Raw genomic sequence first — 18,081 nt, forward strand, 5'->3', positions numbered from 1 at the left:
GCGCGCCCACATCACGCTGGTTTTTAATATATTATTAAAGTTTGACTGACCTATCTGACTGTTTTTTTGACATTCCCTTTAGCGCAGTTAGATGCGGCTTATAACACGGGGCGGCTTATAGGTGGACAAAGTTTTGAAATATGCCGTTCGTTGAAGGCGCGGCTTATAACCCAGGGCGGCTTATGGTGCGGAAAATACGGTACATTATTACATCAACTATCAGAGACAGAAGCTCTTCATTTAACATAATGTCCTTTTTTTGTTGCTTCAGCACAGAAAAAGGTAAAGTGAAATAACTTAGTTGTTAATTGTAGGTCAATAATGCTTGTCTTTCTCTCAGACAGATAGGGCTTTGCTGTCCGTAACACACACGCACGCACACACTGCAAAATGAGCTAACGTCTACATCAACTATATGATTTGCATAAGAAGCTGGACAGGACTAAAAAAAAAATTTTAAAATAAAAAATACTTTAGTTTATAATTTTTTAAAAATGTTTATTTATTTATTTTATTTATTTATTTTTTTATTTTGTTTCTCCCTCTCTCTCCTTTTCATCCCGTCTGTCTGTCTCTGGCCTCGTATGTGTGTGTTTGTGTGTGAATGTGTCTGTCTTTGTCGTCTTACTTGTTATATAATTGTGCCATTTGTCCCCTCGTTGGTGGGACCTGAGTGGGGTGGGAGGGTGGGTGGGTGGTTTGGGTTTTAAGGGAAAGGGTGTGAATAATTTACTGACTTTAAAATTGTACTGTTTCGACTTGCACTTTTTTCTGTCTATTTGAAAATGTCAATAAAAAAAGTTGGAAAAAAACCAAAAAAAAACTTTAGTTTAGGCGGTGGCTCTTTGCTAAGGCGGCCGCCTTAACAACAAAGCGCTGCGGGAAACCCTGGTGCGCCTATTGTGCGGAATAATTCTGTTTTTTGCTTACCGACCTCGAAGCAATTTTATTTGGTACATGGTGTAATGATTAGTGTGACCAGTAGATGGCAGTCAAACATAAGAGATATGTGTAGACTGCAATATGACTCAAGTAAACAACACCAACATTTTATATGTTCCATTGAAAATATAGAACATTACACACGGCGCTCAAAAAGCTATCAAAATGTTTTAGTACGACTTTGGTAAGCTATGAAGCCGCACCGCTTGATGGATTGTACTGTGCTTCAACATAGGAGTATTATTATGGTGTGTGTATTAGGTAAGCCATATTATCTGGCGTTTTGTTTCGCAATATTTTGCGAACGCAACTTTTCTTACCTTCTGGTAGCTGCTGATCTGTATTTGGGATCTGCATAAATCCTGAAAAATTGCGCGCGTCCGCCTTTGTAGTTGGCGCCGACGCCGTAGTTGATAAGTTTCTTCTTTTTCTCTATCTTTTGTTATGTGACATTCATCCTCCGCTGTTGCCATTTCTAATATAAAGTAGTGTAAAGTTCTTACTTATATGTGTCAGTAAACTCGCCATGAAAGCGCTAAAACAAGGCATCCAATAGCAGTATTCAAGACATTCGTGAGAATAAACAGTCAACTTCTCTTTCGTATGTAATAAACCGGAAACAAGATGTTTATAAATAAAGGGGTTTGTAAATCGAGGTTCCACTGTACTACAAGATATCCATCCATCCATCTTCTTCCGCTTATCCGAGGTCGGGTCGCGGGGGCAGCAGCCTAAGCAGGGAAGCCCAGACTTCCCTCTCCCCAGCCACTTCGTCTAGCTCTTCCTGTGGGACCCCGAGGCGTTCCCAGGCCAGCCGGGAGACATAGTCTTCCCAACGTGTCCTGGGTCTTCCCCGCGGCCTCCTACCGGTCGGACGTGCCCTAAACACCTCCCTAGGGAGGCGTTCGGGTGGCATCCTGACCAGATGCCCGAACCACCTCATCTGGCTCCTCTCGATGTGGAGGAGCAGCGGCTTTACTTTGAGCTCCCCCCGGATGGCAGAGCTTCTCACCCTATCTCTAAGGGAGAGCCCCGCCACCCGGCGGAGGAAACTCATTTCGGCCGCTTGTACCCGTGATCTTGTCCTTTCGGTCATAACCCAAAGCTCATGACCATAGGTGAGGATGGGAACGTAGATCGACCGGTAAATTGAGAGCTTTGCCTTCCGGCTCAGCTCCTTCTTCACCACAACGGATCGATACAGCGTCCGCATTACTGAAGACGCCGCACCGATCCGCCTGTCGATATCACGATCCACTCTTCCCTCACTCGTGAACAAGACTCCGAGGTACTTGAACTCCTCCACTTGGGGCAAGATCTCCTCCCCAACCCGGAGATGGCACTCCACCCTTTTCCGGGCGAGAACCATGGACTCGGACTTGGAGGTGCTGATTTTCATCCCAGTCGCTTCACACTCGGCTGCGAACCGATCCAGTGACAGCTGAAGATCCTGGCCAGATGAAGCCATCAGGACCACATCATCTGCAAAAAGCAGAGACCTAATCCTGCAGCCACCAAACCAGATCCCCTCAACGCCTTGACTGCGCCTAGAAATTCTGTCCATAAAAGTTATGAACAGAATCGGTGACAAAGGGCAGCCTTGGCGGAGTCCAACCCTCACTGGAAACGTGTCCGACTTACTGCCGGCAATGCGGACCAAGCTCTGGCACTGAGCATACAGGGAGCGGACCGCCACAATCAGACAGTCCGATACCCCATACTCTCTGAGCACTCCCCACAGGACTTCCCGAGGGACACGGTCGAATGCCTTCTCCAAGTCCACAAAACACATGTAGACTCGTTGGGCAAACTCCCATACACCCTCAAGGACCCTGCCGAGAGTATAGAGCTGGTCCACAGTTCCACGACCACACTGTTCCTCCTGAATCCGAGGTTGGACTATCCGGCGTAGCCTCCTCTCCAGTACACCTGAATAGACCTTACCGGGAAGGCTGAGGAGTGTGATCCCACGATAGTTAGAGCACACCCTCCGGTTCCCCTTCTTAAAGAGAGGAACCACTACCCCGGTCTGCCAATCCAGAGGTACCGCCCCCGATGTCCACGCGATGCTGCAGAGTCTTGTCAACCAAGACAGCCCCACAGCATCCAGAGCCTTAAGGAACTCCGGGCGGATCTCATCTACCCCCGGGGCCTTGCCACCGAGGAGCTTTTTAACTACCTCAGCAACCTCAGCCCCAGAAATAGGAGAGCCCACCACAGACTCCCTAGGCACTGCTTCCTCATAAGAAGACGTGTTGGTGGGATTGAGGAGGTCTTCGAAGTATTCCCTCCACCGATCCACAACATCCACAGTTGAGGTCAGCAAAACACCATCCCCGCCATACACGGTGTTGATAGTGCACTGCTTCCCCTTCCTGAGACGGCGGATGGTGGTCCAGAATTGCTTCGAAGCCGTCCGGAAGTCGTTTTCCATGGCTTCCCCGAACTCCTCCCATGTCCGAGTTTTTGTACTACAAGATATTGACTCCAAAAGAATCCATCCTGTTAGGTTCAAAACACTGATGACATCTATTAAAACAGACGAGAAGCAAGGAATCACGCAGAGACAGAGTTACACTTTGCTCAATTGAGGAAAGACGTTATTTGGGCTGTACTCTAGTTACAGATCCAAACTTCTCTCTAAAGTCTAGCCCACGTGCTTCCTCTATTTATTTGGGAGGTCCCTGGTTACATCACTGAAGCTGTCGCTGAGGGAAGGGGGTAATCTCGACAGCTCCAGTTAGACACAGTATATGATTCAGTGTTTCCCACACATTCATTTATTTGTGGCGGCCCGCCACGAAAGAATTACGTCCGCCACAAATGGATTTTTCGGCTTTTGACTCGCTCGACCGCTCATAAAAGCAATGGGACTGTCTGTGAATGTTGCTTGTAGTTACACCTCTGGTGCAGTAGGTGGCGGTAGCCTACTATGCTACGCCAATAGCGCTTAATTCACCTGGTGGGCCAGAAGAAGAAGAAGAAGAGGGACGGACGGAATCAAAATACTCGCCGGCTACTTTTCATAATGATGGCGCTTCCTACGTTTCTACCTCAAACGTCCAAAAGCTACTGAAAGCCTTGATCCAGGATGCCATGGGGAAAAAAACTTAAATGTTAAAGTTAAAAGTTAAAGTACCAATGATTGTCACACACACACTAGGTGTGGCGAAATTATTCTCTGCATTTGACCCATCACCCTTGATCACCCCCTGGGAGGTGAGGGGAGCAGTGGGCAGCAGCGGTGGCCGCGCCCGGGAATCATTTTTGGTGATTTAACCCCCAATTCCAACCCTTGATGCTGAGTGCCAAGCAGGGAGGTCATGGGTCCCATTTTTATAGTCTTTGGTATGACTCGGCCGGGGTTTGAACCCACAACCTACCGATCTCAGGGCGGACACTCTAACCACTAGGCCACTGAGTAGGTGCCTTTTGGTGATAGTTAGCAGCTTGGTGGCTCATAGCCGGCGAGCTAACGCTTGCTAGCGTGGTAGCATTGCTTCATTTTTACAGGTGTTATAGGTAGATAGTAGTGATGGGTCCGGCAACACCGATGCATCATAGATTGAAACCCTGTGTCGGTGCGCGTACCGCTTTTAGAAAGTCACGTGACCGATCATGAGCTGTTTTGGTCACGTGACCGATACGCCAACTGTGTCGCCTCCTCTGTGCCCTGTGAGCGGCTCTTTTCTACAGCCGGAGAAATAATAACTAAGAAGAGAAAGCGTCTAAAATTGAATACGTTGGAAAAACTGTTTTTTTTTAAATAAAAATGTGGAAAAATAAATAAATAATTTCCAGGTCCACAAGAATCCTCATCCACAACACGTTCTCTTAGATTTCCATGTTATGATACATGTTCACATTATTTATTGACTGTATCTAAAAAAGACAAAAAATATATTTTTATTTAAATGAAGTTATGAAATAATCCTAAATGAAATACAATGACTTGGTTTATATTATTGTATATACTAGGTCAGTGGTTCTCAACCTTTTTTCAGTGATGTACCCCCTGTGAATTTTTTTTTAATTCAAGTACCCCCTAATCAGAGCAAATCATTTTTGGTTGAAAAAAAAAAGATAAAGAAGTAAAATACAGCACTATGTCATCAGTTTCTGATTTATTAAATTGTATAACAGTGCAAAATATTGCTCATTTGTAGTGGTCTTTCTTGAACTATTTGGAAAAAAAGATATAAAAATAACTAAAAACTTGTTGAAAAATAAACAAGTGATTCAATTATAAATAAAGATTTCTACACATAGAAGTAATCATCAACTTAAAGTGCCCTCTTTGGGGATTGTAATAGAGATCCATCTGGATTCATGAACTTAATTCTTAACATTTCTTCACACAAAAAAAATCAATATTTATGGAACATGTCCACAAAAAATCTAGCTGTCAACACTGAATATTGCATTGTTGCATTTCTTTTCACAGTTTTTTTTGACAGACATTTTAGTGACAAACCTGAGCTTGTGCTTCACTGAGTTTATGAACTTACATTCATATTTTGTTGAAGTATTATTCAATAAATAGCCAATGAGCACTACACAGCCAGAAAAAAACCTAGGCAGGACAAGTAAAAATATTGGGGCAAGTAGATTTGAGAAGTCGGGCAAGTAGAAAAAACCTTAACGTTGAACCCTGCATGTGTTGAGCTGCTGCCGCTTAAGGGTAGACGGCACTGTACATAGAGCGCTTCTGCTCGTTAGTAATACATTCTAATGTTGGATGTTCACTCCTTCACACAGATGAGTATAGAAAAATATTTTCAACGGCCGAAAAGGGCTCGACTTGGAGAGGAGGTAGGCCTACAGTCCGGACCACAGGTGCGACCTGTTCAGCAGCAGCAGGAGGAGGTTGTTGACTGACTGTGGCAGGACACCTCTGCCTCCGTTTCACTTCATGTTGCTGGTAAATAATATGGTTGTAGTAGTAGGCTAAAGTTAAATTATTTAGTATTCACTAATTAAAGGGGCAGAGCTTCAAGAGACATTTTAGCTTTTATATTTTATAAGATATAATTTTTGTAAGAACCACAATTAATAAATATATTTCAGTGAATCACTAATTGTTAAAATCTGTATATAAATATGTACATAGAATGTTGTAATTATGTTCCAACTCCGCGTTCTTCTTGGTCATCGCCGCTGACGGAATACAATGATTTGCAAATCCTTTCCAACCCATATTCAATTGAATGCACTACAAAGACCACATATTTGATGTTGAAACTCATAATTTTATTTTATTTTTTGCAAATAATAATTAATTTAGAATTTCATGGCTGCAACACGTGCCAAAGTAGTTGGGAAAGGGCATGTTCACCACTGTGTTACATGGCCTTTCCTTTTAACAACACTCAGTAAACGTTTGGGAACTGAGGAGACACATTTTTGAAGCTTCTCAGGTGGAATTCTTTCCCATTCTTGCTTGATGTACAGCTTAAGTTGTTCAACAGTCCGGGGGTCTCCGTTGTGCTATTTTAGGCTTCATAATGCGCCACACATTTTCAACGGGAGACAGGTCTGGACTACAGGCAGGCCAGTCTAGTACCCGCACTCTTTTACTAAGAAGCCACGTTGATGTAACACGTGGCTTGGCATTGTCTTGCTGAAATAAGCAGGGGCGTCCATGGTAACATTGCTATGTTGCTCCAAAACCTGTATGTACCTTTCAGCATTAATGGTGCCTTCACAGATGTGTAAGTTACCCATGTCTTGGGCACTAATACACCCCCATACCATCACACATGCTGGCTTTTCCACTTTGCGCCTATAACAATCCGGATGGTTCTTTTCCTCTTTGGTCCGGAGGACACAACAACGTCCACAGTTTCCAAAAACAATTTGAAATGTGGACTCATCAGACCACAGAACACTTTTCCACTTTGTATCAGTCCATCTTAGATGAGCTCAGGCCCAGCGAAGCCGACGGCGTTTCTGGGTGTTGTTGATAAACGGTTTTCGCCTTGCATAGGAGAGTTTTATCTTGCACTTACAGATGTAGCGACCAACTGTAGTTACTGACAGTGGTTTTCTGAAGTGTTCCTGAGCCCATGTGGTGATATCCTTTACACACTGATGTCGCTTGTTGATGCAGTACAGCCTGAGGGATCGAAGATCACGGGCTTAGCTGCTTACGTGCAGTGATTTCTCCAGATTCTCTGAACCCTTTGATGATATTACGGACCATAGATGGTGAAATCCCTAAATTCCTTGCAATAGCTGGTTGAGAAAGGTTTTTCTTAAACTGTTCAACAATTTGCTCACGCATTTGTTGACAAAGTGGTGACCCTCGCCCCATCCTTGTTTGTGAATGACTGAGCATTTCATGGAATCTACTTTTATACCCAATCATGGCACCCACCTGTTCCCGATTAGCCTGCACACCTGTGGGATGTTCCAAATAAGTGTTTGATGAGCATTCCTCAACTTTATCAGTATTTATTGCCACCTTTCCCAACTTCTTTGTCACGTGTTGCTGGCATCAAATTCTAAAGTTAATGATTATTTACAACAACAAAAAAATGTTTATCAGTCTGAACATCAAATATGTTGTCTTTGTGGCATATTCAACTGAATATGGGTTGAAAATGATTTGCAAATCATTGTATTCCGTTTATATTTACATCTAACACAATTTCCCAACTCATATGGAAACGGGGTTTGTATATTCATAATTATTCTAACACATCCATCCATCCATCCATTTTTCTACCGCTTGTCCCTTTCGGAGTCGCGGGGGCTGCTGGAGTCTATCTCAGCTGCATTCGGGCGGAAGGCGGGGTACACCCTGGACAAGTCGACCCACAAAGTCAAAATACAAAGGTGTGATTCAATACAGTAATAAGACTATTGGCATGTCATTCAGGGCCGCGAGATCCTGGCCTGCGCTCCGACAGGATCCGGAAAGACTTTGGCCTTCTGTATCCCGCTGCTCGCCCACCTCCGACAACCCGCCAAGCTGGGCTTCAGAGCCGTCGTCATCTCGCCCACCAGGGAACTCGCCAGCCAGGTACGCCTTTCGTGACAGTCGGAATATTTCATAGTTGCCTTCCCTTCCGCCGTCCACCCAAAGTCACCGCGTCACAATTTTGTTTCCAGACCTACCGAGAGATGCTCCGCCTATCGGAGGGGGCGGGGTTTCGCATCCACATCATAGACAAAGCGTCCCTGGCCGCCAAGAAATACGGGCCTCAGTCCAACAAAAAATACGGTAAGTAATAAATGTTGTATTCCGAGTGCTAAAATAAGTGTACCGTATTTTCCGCACCATAAGCCGCCCTGGGTTATAAGCCGCGCCTTCAATGAACGGCATATTTCAAAACTTTGTCCACCTATAAGCCGCCCCGTGTTATAAGCCGCATCTAACTGCGCTAAAGGAATGTCAAAAAAACAGTCAGATAGGTCAGTCAAACTTTAATAATATATTAAAAACCAGCGTGATGTGGGCGCGCATGGAGTCGTATATCAACATGGACGAAGCTGCGTGAAGAAAGCCACCCGGCCTCTTCGCGTAAACTTAAACTTACCTTAACCACTCGCTCATCTTTTCTTCATCCATCCCTTCGAGTTAGCTTTTATGATGACGCCGGCTGGAAAGGTCTCTTTTGGCAAGGTCTTCCTTTTGAATATCACCATGGGTGGAAGTTTCTGCCCATTAGCATGGCAAGCTAGAACCACAGTGAAGGATGACTTCTCATTCCCTGTGGTGCGAATATTCACCGTACGTGCTCCCGTTGTATCCACAGTGCGGTTCACAGGAATATCAAAAGTCAGTGGAACCTCGTCCGTCCATGTTGATAATGTTCTCTGGCCGGATCTTTTTTTCAGCTATCTTGTTTTTACAATATGCACGGAAAGTAGCCAGCTTTTCTTGAAAGTCTTTAGGCAGTTGCTGTGAAATAGTAATCCGTGTGCGGATGGAGAGATTGCGTCTTTTCATGAACCGGATCCCTGTCACTTAGTAGGAGCCATTTTGTGGTCTTTACAGATGTAAACACACAAAGGAAATGAAACGTAATATCCGCGCGCTTTTTCTTCTTCTACGCGGGCGGGTGGTTGCTTACAGTAGAAGAAGAAGCGCTTCCTGTTCTATGGGGGCGGGTGCTTACCTTGGCGGTTGCTTGCGTAGAAGAAGAAGCACTTCCTCTTCTACGGGGAAAAAAGATGGCGGCTGTTTACCGTAGTTGCGAGACCGAAACTTTATGAAAATGAATCTTAATATTTATCCATATATAAAGCGCACCGGGTTATAAGGCGCACTGTCAGCTTTTGAGAAAATGTGTGGTTTTTAGGTGCGCCTTATAGTGCGGAAAATACGGTACCACGTTAAATGAAGGACAGGAAGTGTTCATGGCGTCACTCAGTAAACAAATACGGTCCAGTATTTGGCTGAATAGTGTTGCGTTTTGGACCAGTTGTTCCTCCCAGGGAATTCAAGTCACAATTCGCTCCCAAGCTCTTTACGACACTTTAAAGCTGAGTTGAAAAACCACCAGAGACAGAATAGGTATTTTGTTGTATATTCTCAAAGCTTTGCCAATATACATTATAAGACCAGTCTAACCCTAGAACATTCTATTGCGCCTCCCAAAATGGTCTGTCCTCCCAACGCCAAAAAACCCCTTCTTTCCTTCCCCCTCCCTAGCCATAATACAAGCCCAACGTCTCCCTAGCCATAATACATTCCAAAGAACTCAAGGTTAACACACACAGTATACTTGCTGACAGAGCATCAAGAGAAGAAATGGAAAACACGAGCTGTTTTCAAATATGACAAAGAAATGGAAGAAGTACAACTTAAATTCGGATATATGTAAATATCTGCCTCCGACAATAGGGATAGAGATGGGCGATATGTCCTAAAATCTATACCCTGATGCATTTTGCAGCCTGTGAAGTGAATTATATTTATATAGCGCTTTTTCTCTAGAGACTCAAAGCGCTTTACATGGTGACACCCATTATCGACATTTACGCTGCATTCAAACCAGTGTGTGTGGCACCGGGAGCAGGTGGGCAAAGCGTCTTGCCCAAGGACACAACGGCAGCGACGAGGAGGACGAAGGCGGAATCCTTGAGATATTCCTACAGCTTAATTGGAGTCCACCTGTGGTGAACTTAGTTGATTGGACATGATTTGGAGAGGCGCACACACCTGTCCATATAAAAGGTCCCACACCTGACAGAGCACAAACTAAGCACGAAGTCCAAGGAATTGTCCGTAGACCTCAGAGACAGGGTTGTCTCCAGGCACAAATCTGGGGAAGGGTAGAGAAAAATATGTGCTGCTTTGTAGGTCCCAATGAGCACAGTAAATAAAAATAAGTTTGGAACCACCAGGACTCTTCCTAGAGCTGAGCGATCGGGTTAGAAGGACCCTAGTCAGGGATGTCACCAAGAACCTGACGGTCACTGTCAGGTTCAAACACTGATGACATCTATTAAACAAGACAGGAAGCAAGGAATTAAACAGAGACAGAATTAAGTTTGGCTCAATGAGGAGCAACGCGTACACCTGTACCCTTGTACAGTGTCGCCACGCTCTGACGAAAGATTGTACGCCTCCTCTTTTATTTGGACTTTCCCTGATTACATGGCAACCGCTGTTTCTAAAGGGACGGGGGTGGTAAACAGCCATCGCCTTTGATTACAAAACAGTTCAAAGAAAAGGTCGGTTCAAAGAAAAGGTCGTAAAAGAGTTCAAAGAAGAGGTGCCTGGAACTTGGGAAGGTCCTGCTTTCTCTCCGCTTTGTAGTTCTCGGGTCAAGACAAAATCTTTCTGTGGATTACAAACAGAACACCTTCATGTTGCTTCCCATCCTACACGGTGGAGTTTTACAAGCCTTCTTCTTGGTAGGATCAAAGACAGCTTTTGTCTGCTCGCCGGGAACTCATTGAAACACAAAGCTTTGTGATAACTTAGATACAAATTATTCTGACAGTCACTCCGTCAGAACTACAGTGTTCCTATGTGGAGAGAGGAGAACCTTCCAGAAGAACATACCACCAGTCAGGCCTGTATGGTAGAGTGGCCATTTCTGAGTAAAAAAGTTTGCCTAAATGCACTTTGAAGACTCTCAGACCATGAGAACATGAATTCTCTGGTCTGATGAGACAAAGATTGAAGTCTTTGGAGAAAACCAGGCACCGCTCATCGCCAGGCCAACACCATCCCTACAGTGAAGGATGGTGGTGGCAGTATCATGCCGTGGGGGTGGTTTTCACGGCAGGAACTGGGAGACCAGTCAGAATAGAGGGAAAGATGAATGCAGCAATACACAGAGACATCCTGGATGAAAACTGTTGGAATAATTGTTTGTAAGTTATCACAAAAGAAACGTTGTATTATGAATGCTGTCTTTCGAGGCCTAACAAGAGGAAGAATGCTCGTGAAACGCCACTGTGATTTCAACACGGACAGATGGCAGGATCTGCTCAACTTCCAGAGGAACTCTCTTTGAAGTGTTAAACGAACTCTCTCTGAAGTATTTCACAAACTCTCTTCCAACTATTTGGTAACCGAGGTCAACGCTATTTACGACCCGCTGCCCTCTTGAAGTCGCTGTGGTCAGGAGACGGGAGGGGTTATCCATTGTCCTCCAACACCTGCCCCAGCTGGATCCAGGAAGAGCCCAAGCCCGAGAAATCCTCTTCTTGGACTTCAATGAGACCGAAAACAATGACTGTTTTACATACTTCCCATTCCTGCTGTGACATGTGTTGGTGCGTGAACATTGAACATCTGAATAAATGAGGAGACGAAAACCTTCTTCGTCAGAGCGTGGTGCAGGACTGTACAGAGAGTGCAGTGGCCATGTCTCTCCTCAATATTGAGTCCAAATTGAATTCTGTCTCTGTTTGATTCCTTGCCTTTTGTCTTGTTTAATAGATGTCCTCAGTGTTTGAACGTGACAAAAACCTTCCCATCCAAACTGATGGAGCTTGAGAGGTGCTGCAAAGAGGAATGGTTGAAAGGGCCCAAAGATAGGTCTGCCAAGCTTGTGGCATCGTATTAAAAAAGACTGGAGGCTGTCATTTCTGCCAAAGGTGCATCAATAAGTTTTGAGCAATGGCTGTGAATACTTATGTACTTTTACTTTTATTCTATTCAACCTGAAAAAATGTTTTTTAAAAACGTTTTCACGTGGTCATTGTAGGGTATTGTGTTTAGAATTTTGAGGACAAAGTGAATTTATTCCCTTTTGGAGTAAGGCTGTAATATAACGTGGGGAAAAAAGGGGTCTGAAACGCGCGGTTCTCTAATTTAGTGTGTTAGCTAGACTTCAACAGGGACTACAATACTGGTGCAAACAGAAAAATGAGGGAGAACTGGACTGCAAGCCAAATAAAAATCAAAGGCTGAGCAGTGTGACTTTCAGTTTCACTTTAAAAACAAGGCACGTAGCGAAGCGTGATGATGGCGCACTGCTACTTCGCTGAGTGAGATGTGTCGGACTTAAGCGTCGTTTTCTGACTCTTCTGTTCTGTCCCACTCAGACGTCCTCATCAGTACCCCCAACAGACTCGTCTTCCTCCTCAAGCAGGACCCTCCCGCCATCGACCTCAGCAGGTAACATGGCTACTGGCGGACATGCTAGGATTTTGCTCTCCAGCGACTTGCATCAACGGCGATCAGAATCAGAATAGTTTTATTGCCATTGCTTGAGAACGGGTTCACAAACTAGGAAGTTTTTTTGGTGCAATCGTGCAACATAAAACACATATAACACAGATTTGGTAATAACAAGAGCTGATATATGTGTGTGCGCGTGTGTGTGTGTGTGTGTGTGCGTTTATTTATATATATATATATATATATATTTATTTATTTTTTAATTTTAATTTTATATATATATATATATATATATATATATATATATATATATATATATATATATATATATATGTATGTGTGGGGAAAAAATCACAAGACTATTTCATCTCTACAGGCCTGTTTCATGAGGGGGGGTTCCCTCAATCATCAGGAGATTTTAATGGGAGCATTCACATACCATGGATTATATAGGGCACAGAGTGGGTAGGTACAGGCTGGCGTAGGGGCGTGGTGATTGGCTCATGTGTTACCTAGGAGGTGTTTCCGTCTGTGGCGGCATGCTGTTACAATTTCGCTGCGCTTGTTGAGGGATGACAGGTCTGGACGGTATATAATAAACAGTTTCTCTTTCAAGCATAGGTTGCATCTTTTATTACCACTATTGTAAGGTGTGCTGGATGCAAGAATTTGCCATGTTATTGAATATTCAACATTATTGTCTTTGAGGTCCCAAATGTGTTTGCTGAGTTCTGTGGTATTCCGCAGGTTTTGGTTCCAGAAAGAAGCCTTGTGATTGTTCCATCTGGTTTTAAACTCTCCCTCGGTTAATCCTACATATGTGTCGGATGTGTTAATGTCCTTGCGTGTTACCTTAGATTGGTAAACAACTGATGTTTGTAAGCACCCCCCGTTGAGAGGGCAATCAGGTTTCTTGCGGCAGTTGCAGCCTTTGTTGGTTTTGGAGTCGCTCTGTCCGGGGGCCGACGGCTCATTTGCAATTGTTTTGTTGTGGTTTGAGATAATTTGTCGTATATTGTTCATACAGCTGTAGCTCAATTTAATGTTGTTCTTGTTGAATACTTTTCTTAGGGTGTTGCCTTTGGGGAAGTGTTTGTCAATCAGAGTGAGGAATTTGTGGCCAATGTTAGTTGAGACGTTTTTGTTGTATGGGGGGTTGTACCAGATGATGTTGTTTCGTTTTCTGTTCTTTTTTGGTTGGTTTCCTGGCATGGGTTCATAGGTGAGGGTGCTCTATATTGCGCTCTACTACTACTATCGAGCACTATTTTTTGGATAACCTTATTAAGACATATATATATATATATATATATATATATATATATATATATATATATATATATATTAGGGGTGTGGGAAAAAATCGATTCGAATTTGAATCGCGATTCTCACCTCGTGCGATTCAGAATCGATTCTCTTTTTTTTTTTTTACTATTTTTATTTTTAATTATTTTTTTTTTTAATTAATCAATCCAACAAAACAATACACAGCAATACCATAACAATGCAATCCAATTCCAAAACCAAACCCGACCCAGCAACACTCAGAAGTGCAATAAACAGAGCAATTGAGAGGAGACACAAACACCACACAGAACAAACCAAAAGCAGTGAAACAAAAATGAATATTATCAACAACAGCATCAATATTAGTTACCATGTCAACATAGCAGTGATTAAAAATCCCTCATTGACATTATCATTAGACATTTATAAAAAAAAGAACAATAGTGTCACAGTGGCTTACACTTGCATCGCATCTCATAAGCTTGACAACACACTGTGTCCAATATTTTCACAAAGATAAAATAAGTCATATTTTTGGTTCATTTAATAGTTAAAACAAATGTACATTATTGCAATCAGTTGATAAAACATTGTCCTTTACAATTATAAAAGCTTTTTACAAAAATTTACTATTCCTTGCATGTCAGCAGACTGGGGTGGATCCTGCTGAAATCCTATGTATTGAATGAATAGAGAATCCTTTTGAATCAGGAAAATGTCGTTTTTAAATCGAGAATCGCGTTGAATCAGAAAAAAAATCGATTTTGAATCGAATCGTGACCCCAAGAATCGATATTGAATCGAATCATGGGACACCCAAAGATTCGCAGCCCTAATATATATATATATATATATATATATATATATATACATACACACACACACACACACACACACACACACATTTATATTAAGTCGCAGTTTTTTTCATAGTTTGACCGGGCTCCAGTGCGACTTATATATGTTTTTTTCCTTTTTTATTATGCATTTTCGGCAGGTGCAACTTATACTCCGGTGCGACTTATACTCCCAAAAATACAGTATATATATATATATATATATATATATATATATATATATGTATATATATATACTGCTATATATACTGCACACACACACACACACACTGCCATATTTATTATTGAAGTCATATATATATATATGTATATATATATACATACACACACACACACACACATGTATGTATGTATATATATATATGTATGTATATGTATGTATATATATATATATATATATATGTATATGTATGTATATGTATGTATGTATATATATATATATATATATATATATATATATATATATATACTGCACACACACACACACACTGCCATATTTATTATTGAAGTCATATATATATATATATATATATATATATATATACATACACACACACACACACACACACACACATGTAGATGTGTATATATATATATGTATACACACATTTATATATATATATATATATATATATATATGTATGTATATGTATGTATATATATATATATATATATATACTGCTATATATACTGCACACACACACACGCACACACTGCCATATTTATTATTGAAGTCATATATATATATATATATATATATATATATATATATATATACATACACACACACACACATGTATATGTGTGTATATATATATATATATATGTATACACACATTTATATATATATATATATATATATATGTATACACACATTTATATATATATATATATGTATGTATATGTATGTATATATATATATATATATATTTATATATATATATATATACTGCTATATATACTGCACACACACACACACACACTGCCATATTTATTATTGAAGTCACAAAGTGCATTATTTTTTTTAACATGCCTCAAAACAGCAGCTTGGAATTTGGGACATGCTCTCCCTGAGATAATCCTCATACCCACTACAACTATGGGAAGTGCTATACTTTGACTTTCACAAAGTGCAATTATTTTTATTTTATTTTTAAACATGCCTCAAAACAACAGCTACAAAAACAATGAAGGCACACAGCTTCAGTCCAGAGTATTCTAGAGCATACTTGCCAACCTTGAGACCTCCGAATTCGGGAGGTGGGCGGGTTGGGGGCTGCGGGGTTTGGTGGTAGCGGGGGGTATATATTTTAGCGTCCTGGAAGAGTTAATGCTGCAAGGGGTTCTGGGTATTTGTTCTGTTGTGTTACGGCGCGGATGTTCTCCCGAAATGTGTTTGTCATTCTTGTTTGGTGTAAGTTCACAGTGTGGCGCATATTTGTAACAGTGTTAAAGTTGTTAATACGGCCACCCTCAGTGTGACCTGTATGGCTGTTGATCAAGTATGCGTTGCATTCACTTGTGTGTGTGTAAAAGCCGCATATATATAAACAGTTTGTATGGAGGAAAAGCAGACGTTACGACAGGTTGTAGAGGACGCTAAAGGCAGTGCCTTTAAGGCACGGCACCAATAATGTTGTCCGGGTGGAAATCGGGAGAATGGTTGCCCCGGGAGATTTTCGGGAGGGTCACTGAAATTTTGGAGTCTCCCGGGAAAATCGGGAGGTTGAAACCGATACCGATAATTTCCGATATTACATTTTAAAGCATTTATCGGCAGATAATATCGGCAGGCCGATATTATCTCTAGTAACTAGCAGAGGTGGGTAGAGTAGCCAGAAATTGTACTCAAGTAAGAGTACTGTTACTTTAGAGATGTATTACTCAAGTAAAAGTAAGGAGTAGTCACCCAAATATTTACTTGAGTAAAAGTAAAAAGTATGTTGTGAAAAAACTACTCAAGTACTGAGTAACTGATGAGTAACATACACACTCATATATATATATATATATATATATATATATATAAATATATATATATATATATATATATATATATATATATATATATATATATATATATATATATATATATATATATATATATATATATATACATACATTGATATATACAGTATATAATTTATATGTATTTATTTAGCTGTTTTTGTTTACATGTTAAAGGTGTTTTAATGAATATACATGCATGTTTAACATATAGATTCCTTTCTTTCATGAAGACAAGAATATAAGTTGGTGTATTACCTGATTCTGATGACTTGCATTGATTGTAATCAGACAGTAGTGATGATAACGTCCACGTTTTCAAATGGAGGAGAAGAAAAGTTCCTCCTTTCTGTCTAATACCACATGAAAGTGGTGGGTTTTTGGCATCTTATTTGTCCAGCTTCCATATTCGTTCTTATACACTTTACAAGAAATACATTGGCGGCAAACTCCGTAGCTTGCTAGCTTGTTTGCGCTGGCTTTCGGAGACTCTTATTTTGAAAGCGCAGGCGCGATGGAGCGGCACTTTTATTGTGAAGACAGGAACGTCCTCATGTGCGGTCAGTCTTTAGGCTTTTGACGGGATGTACGGTTGAAATAAAAAAGTATATTTTTTCCTTCACACTTTTGATTAATAATAATAATAATAACTGGGATTTATATAGCGCTTTTGTAAGTACCCAAAGTCGCTTTACATGTAGAACCCATCATTCATTCACACCTGGTGGTGGTAAGCTACTTTCATAGCCACAGCTGCCCTGGGGTAGACTGACGGAAGCGTGGCTGCAATTTGCGCCAACGGCCCCTCCGACCACCACCTATCATTCATCATTCAATTCACCGGTGTGAGTGGCACCGGGGGCAAAGGGTGAAGTGTCCCGCCCAAGGACACAACGGCAGCGATTTTTTGGATGGTAAGAGACGGGGAGCGAACCTGCAACCCTCAGGTTTCTGGCACGGTTGCTCTACCCACTACGCCATGCCGCCCCAAATTGATTGATTGGAACTTTTATTAGTAGATTGCACAGTACAGTACATATTCCGTACAATTGACCACTAAATGGTAACACCCTAATAAGTTTTTCAACTTGTTTAAGTCAGGTCATGTGACCACCTGGCTCTGTTTGATTGGTCCAACGTCACCAGTGACTGCATCTGATTGGTGGAAAGAAGTGAAACGTCACCAGTAAGGCAGGCACTTTGAAGGTCTGTCTGACAGACCAAAACAAACAAAGCGTGCATTAACAGATCGATAAAAATTAGTAGCGAGTAGCGAGCTGAATGTAGATAAAAGTAGCGGAGTAAAAGTAGCGGAGTAAAAGTAGCGGAGTAAAAGTAGCGTTCCTTCTCTATAAATATACTTAAGTAAAAGTAAAAGTATGTTGCATTAAAACTACTCTT

At 41.6% G+C, this 18,081-nt stretch overlaps 1 protein-coding gene across 2 annotated transcripts in view; it reads left to right on the forward strand.

Annotated features, from left to right (window-relative positions):
* Positions 1-18,081, forward strand: part of ddx52 (DEAD (Asp-Glu-Ala-Asp) box polypeptide 52) — a 33,301-nt gene that overhangs the window by 5,748 nt on the left and 9,472 nt on the right. For both annotated transcript variants that reach the window (XM_061961658.1, XM_061961659.1), the window contains exons 5-7: positions 7,823-7,966; positions 8,056-8,167; positions 12,454-12,526. In XM_061961658.1, the coding sequence (XP_061817642.1) occupies positions 7,823-7,966; positions 8,056-8,167; positions 12,454-12,526 (329 nt within the window). The remainder of the gene's footprint in view (positions 1-7,822; positions 7,967-8,055; positions 8,168-12,453; positions 12,527-18,081) is intronic.

Source organism: Nerophis lumbriciformis, linkage group LG09 (genome assembly GCF_033978685.3).
Source record: "Nerophis lumbriciformis linkage group LG09, RoL_Nlum_v2.1, whole genome shotgun sequence".
NCBI lineage: Eukaryota > Metazoa > Chordata > Actinopteri > Syngnathiformes > Syngnathidae > Nerophis > Nerophis lumbriciformis.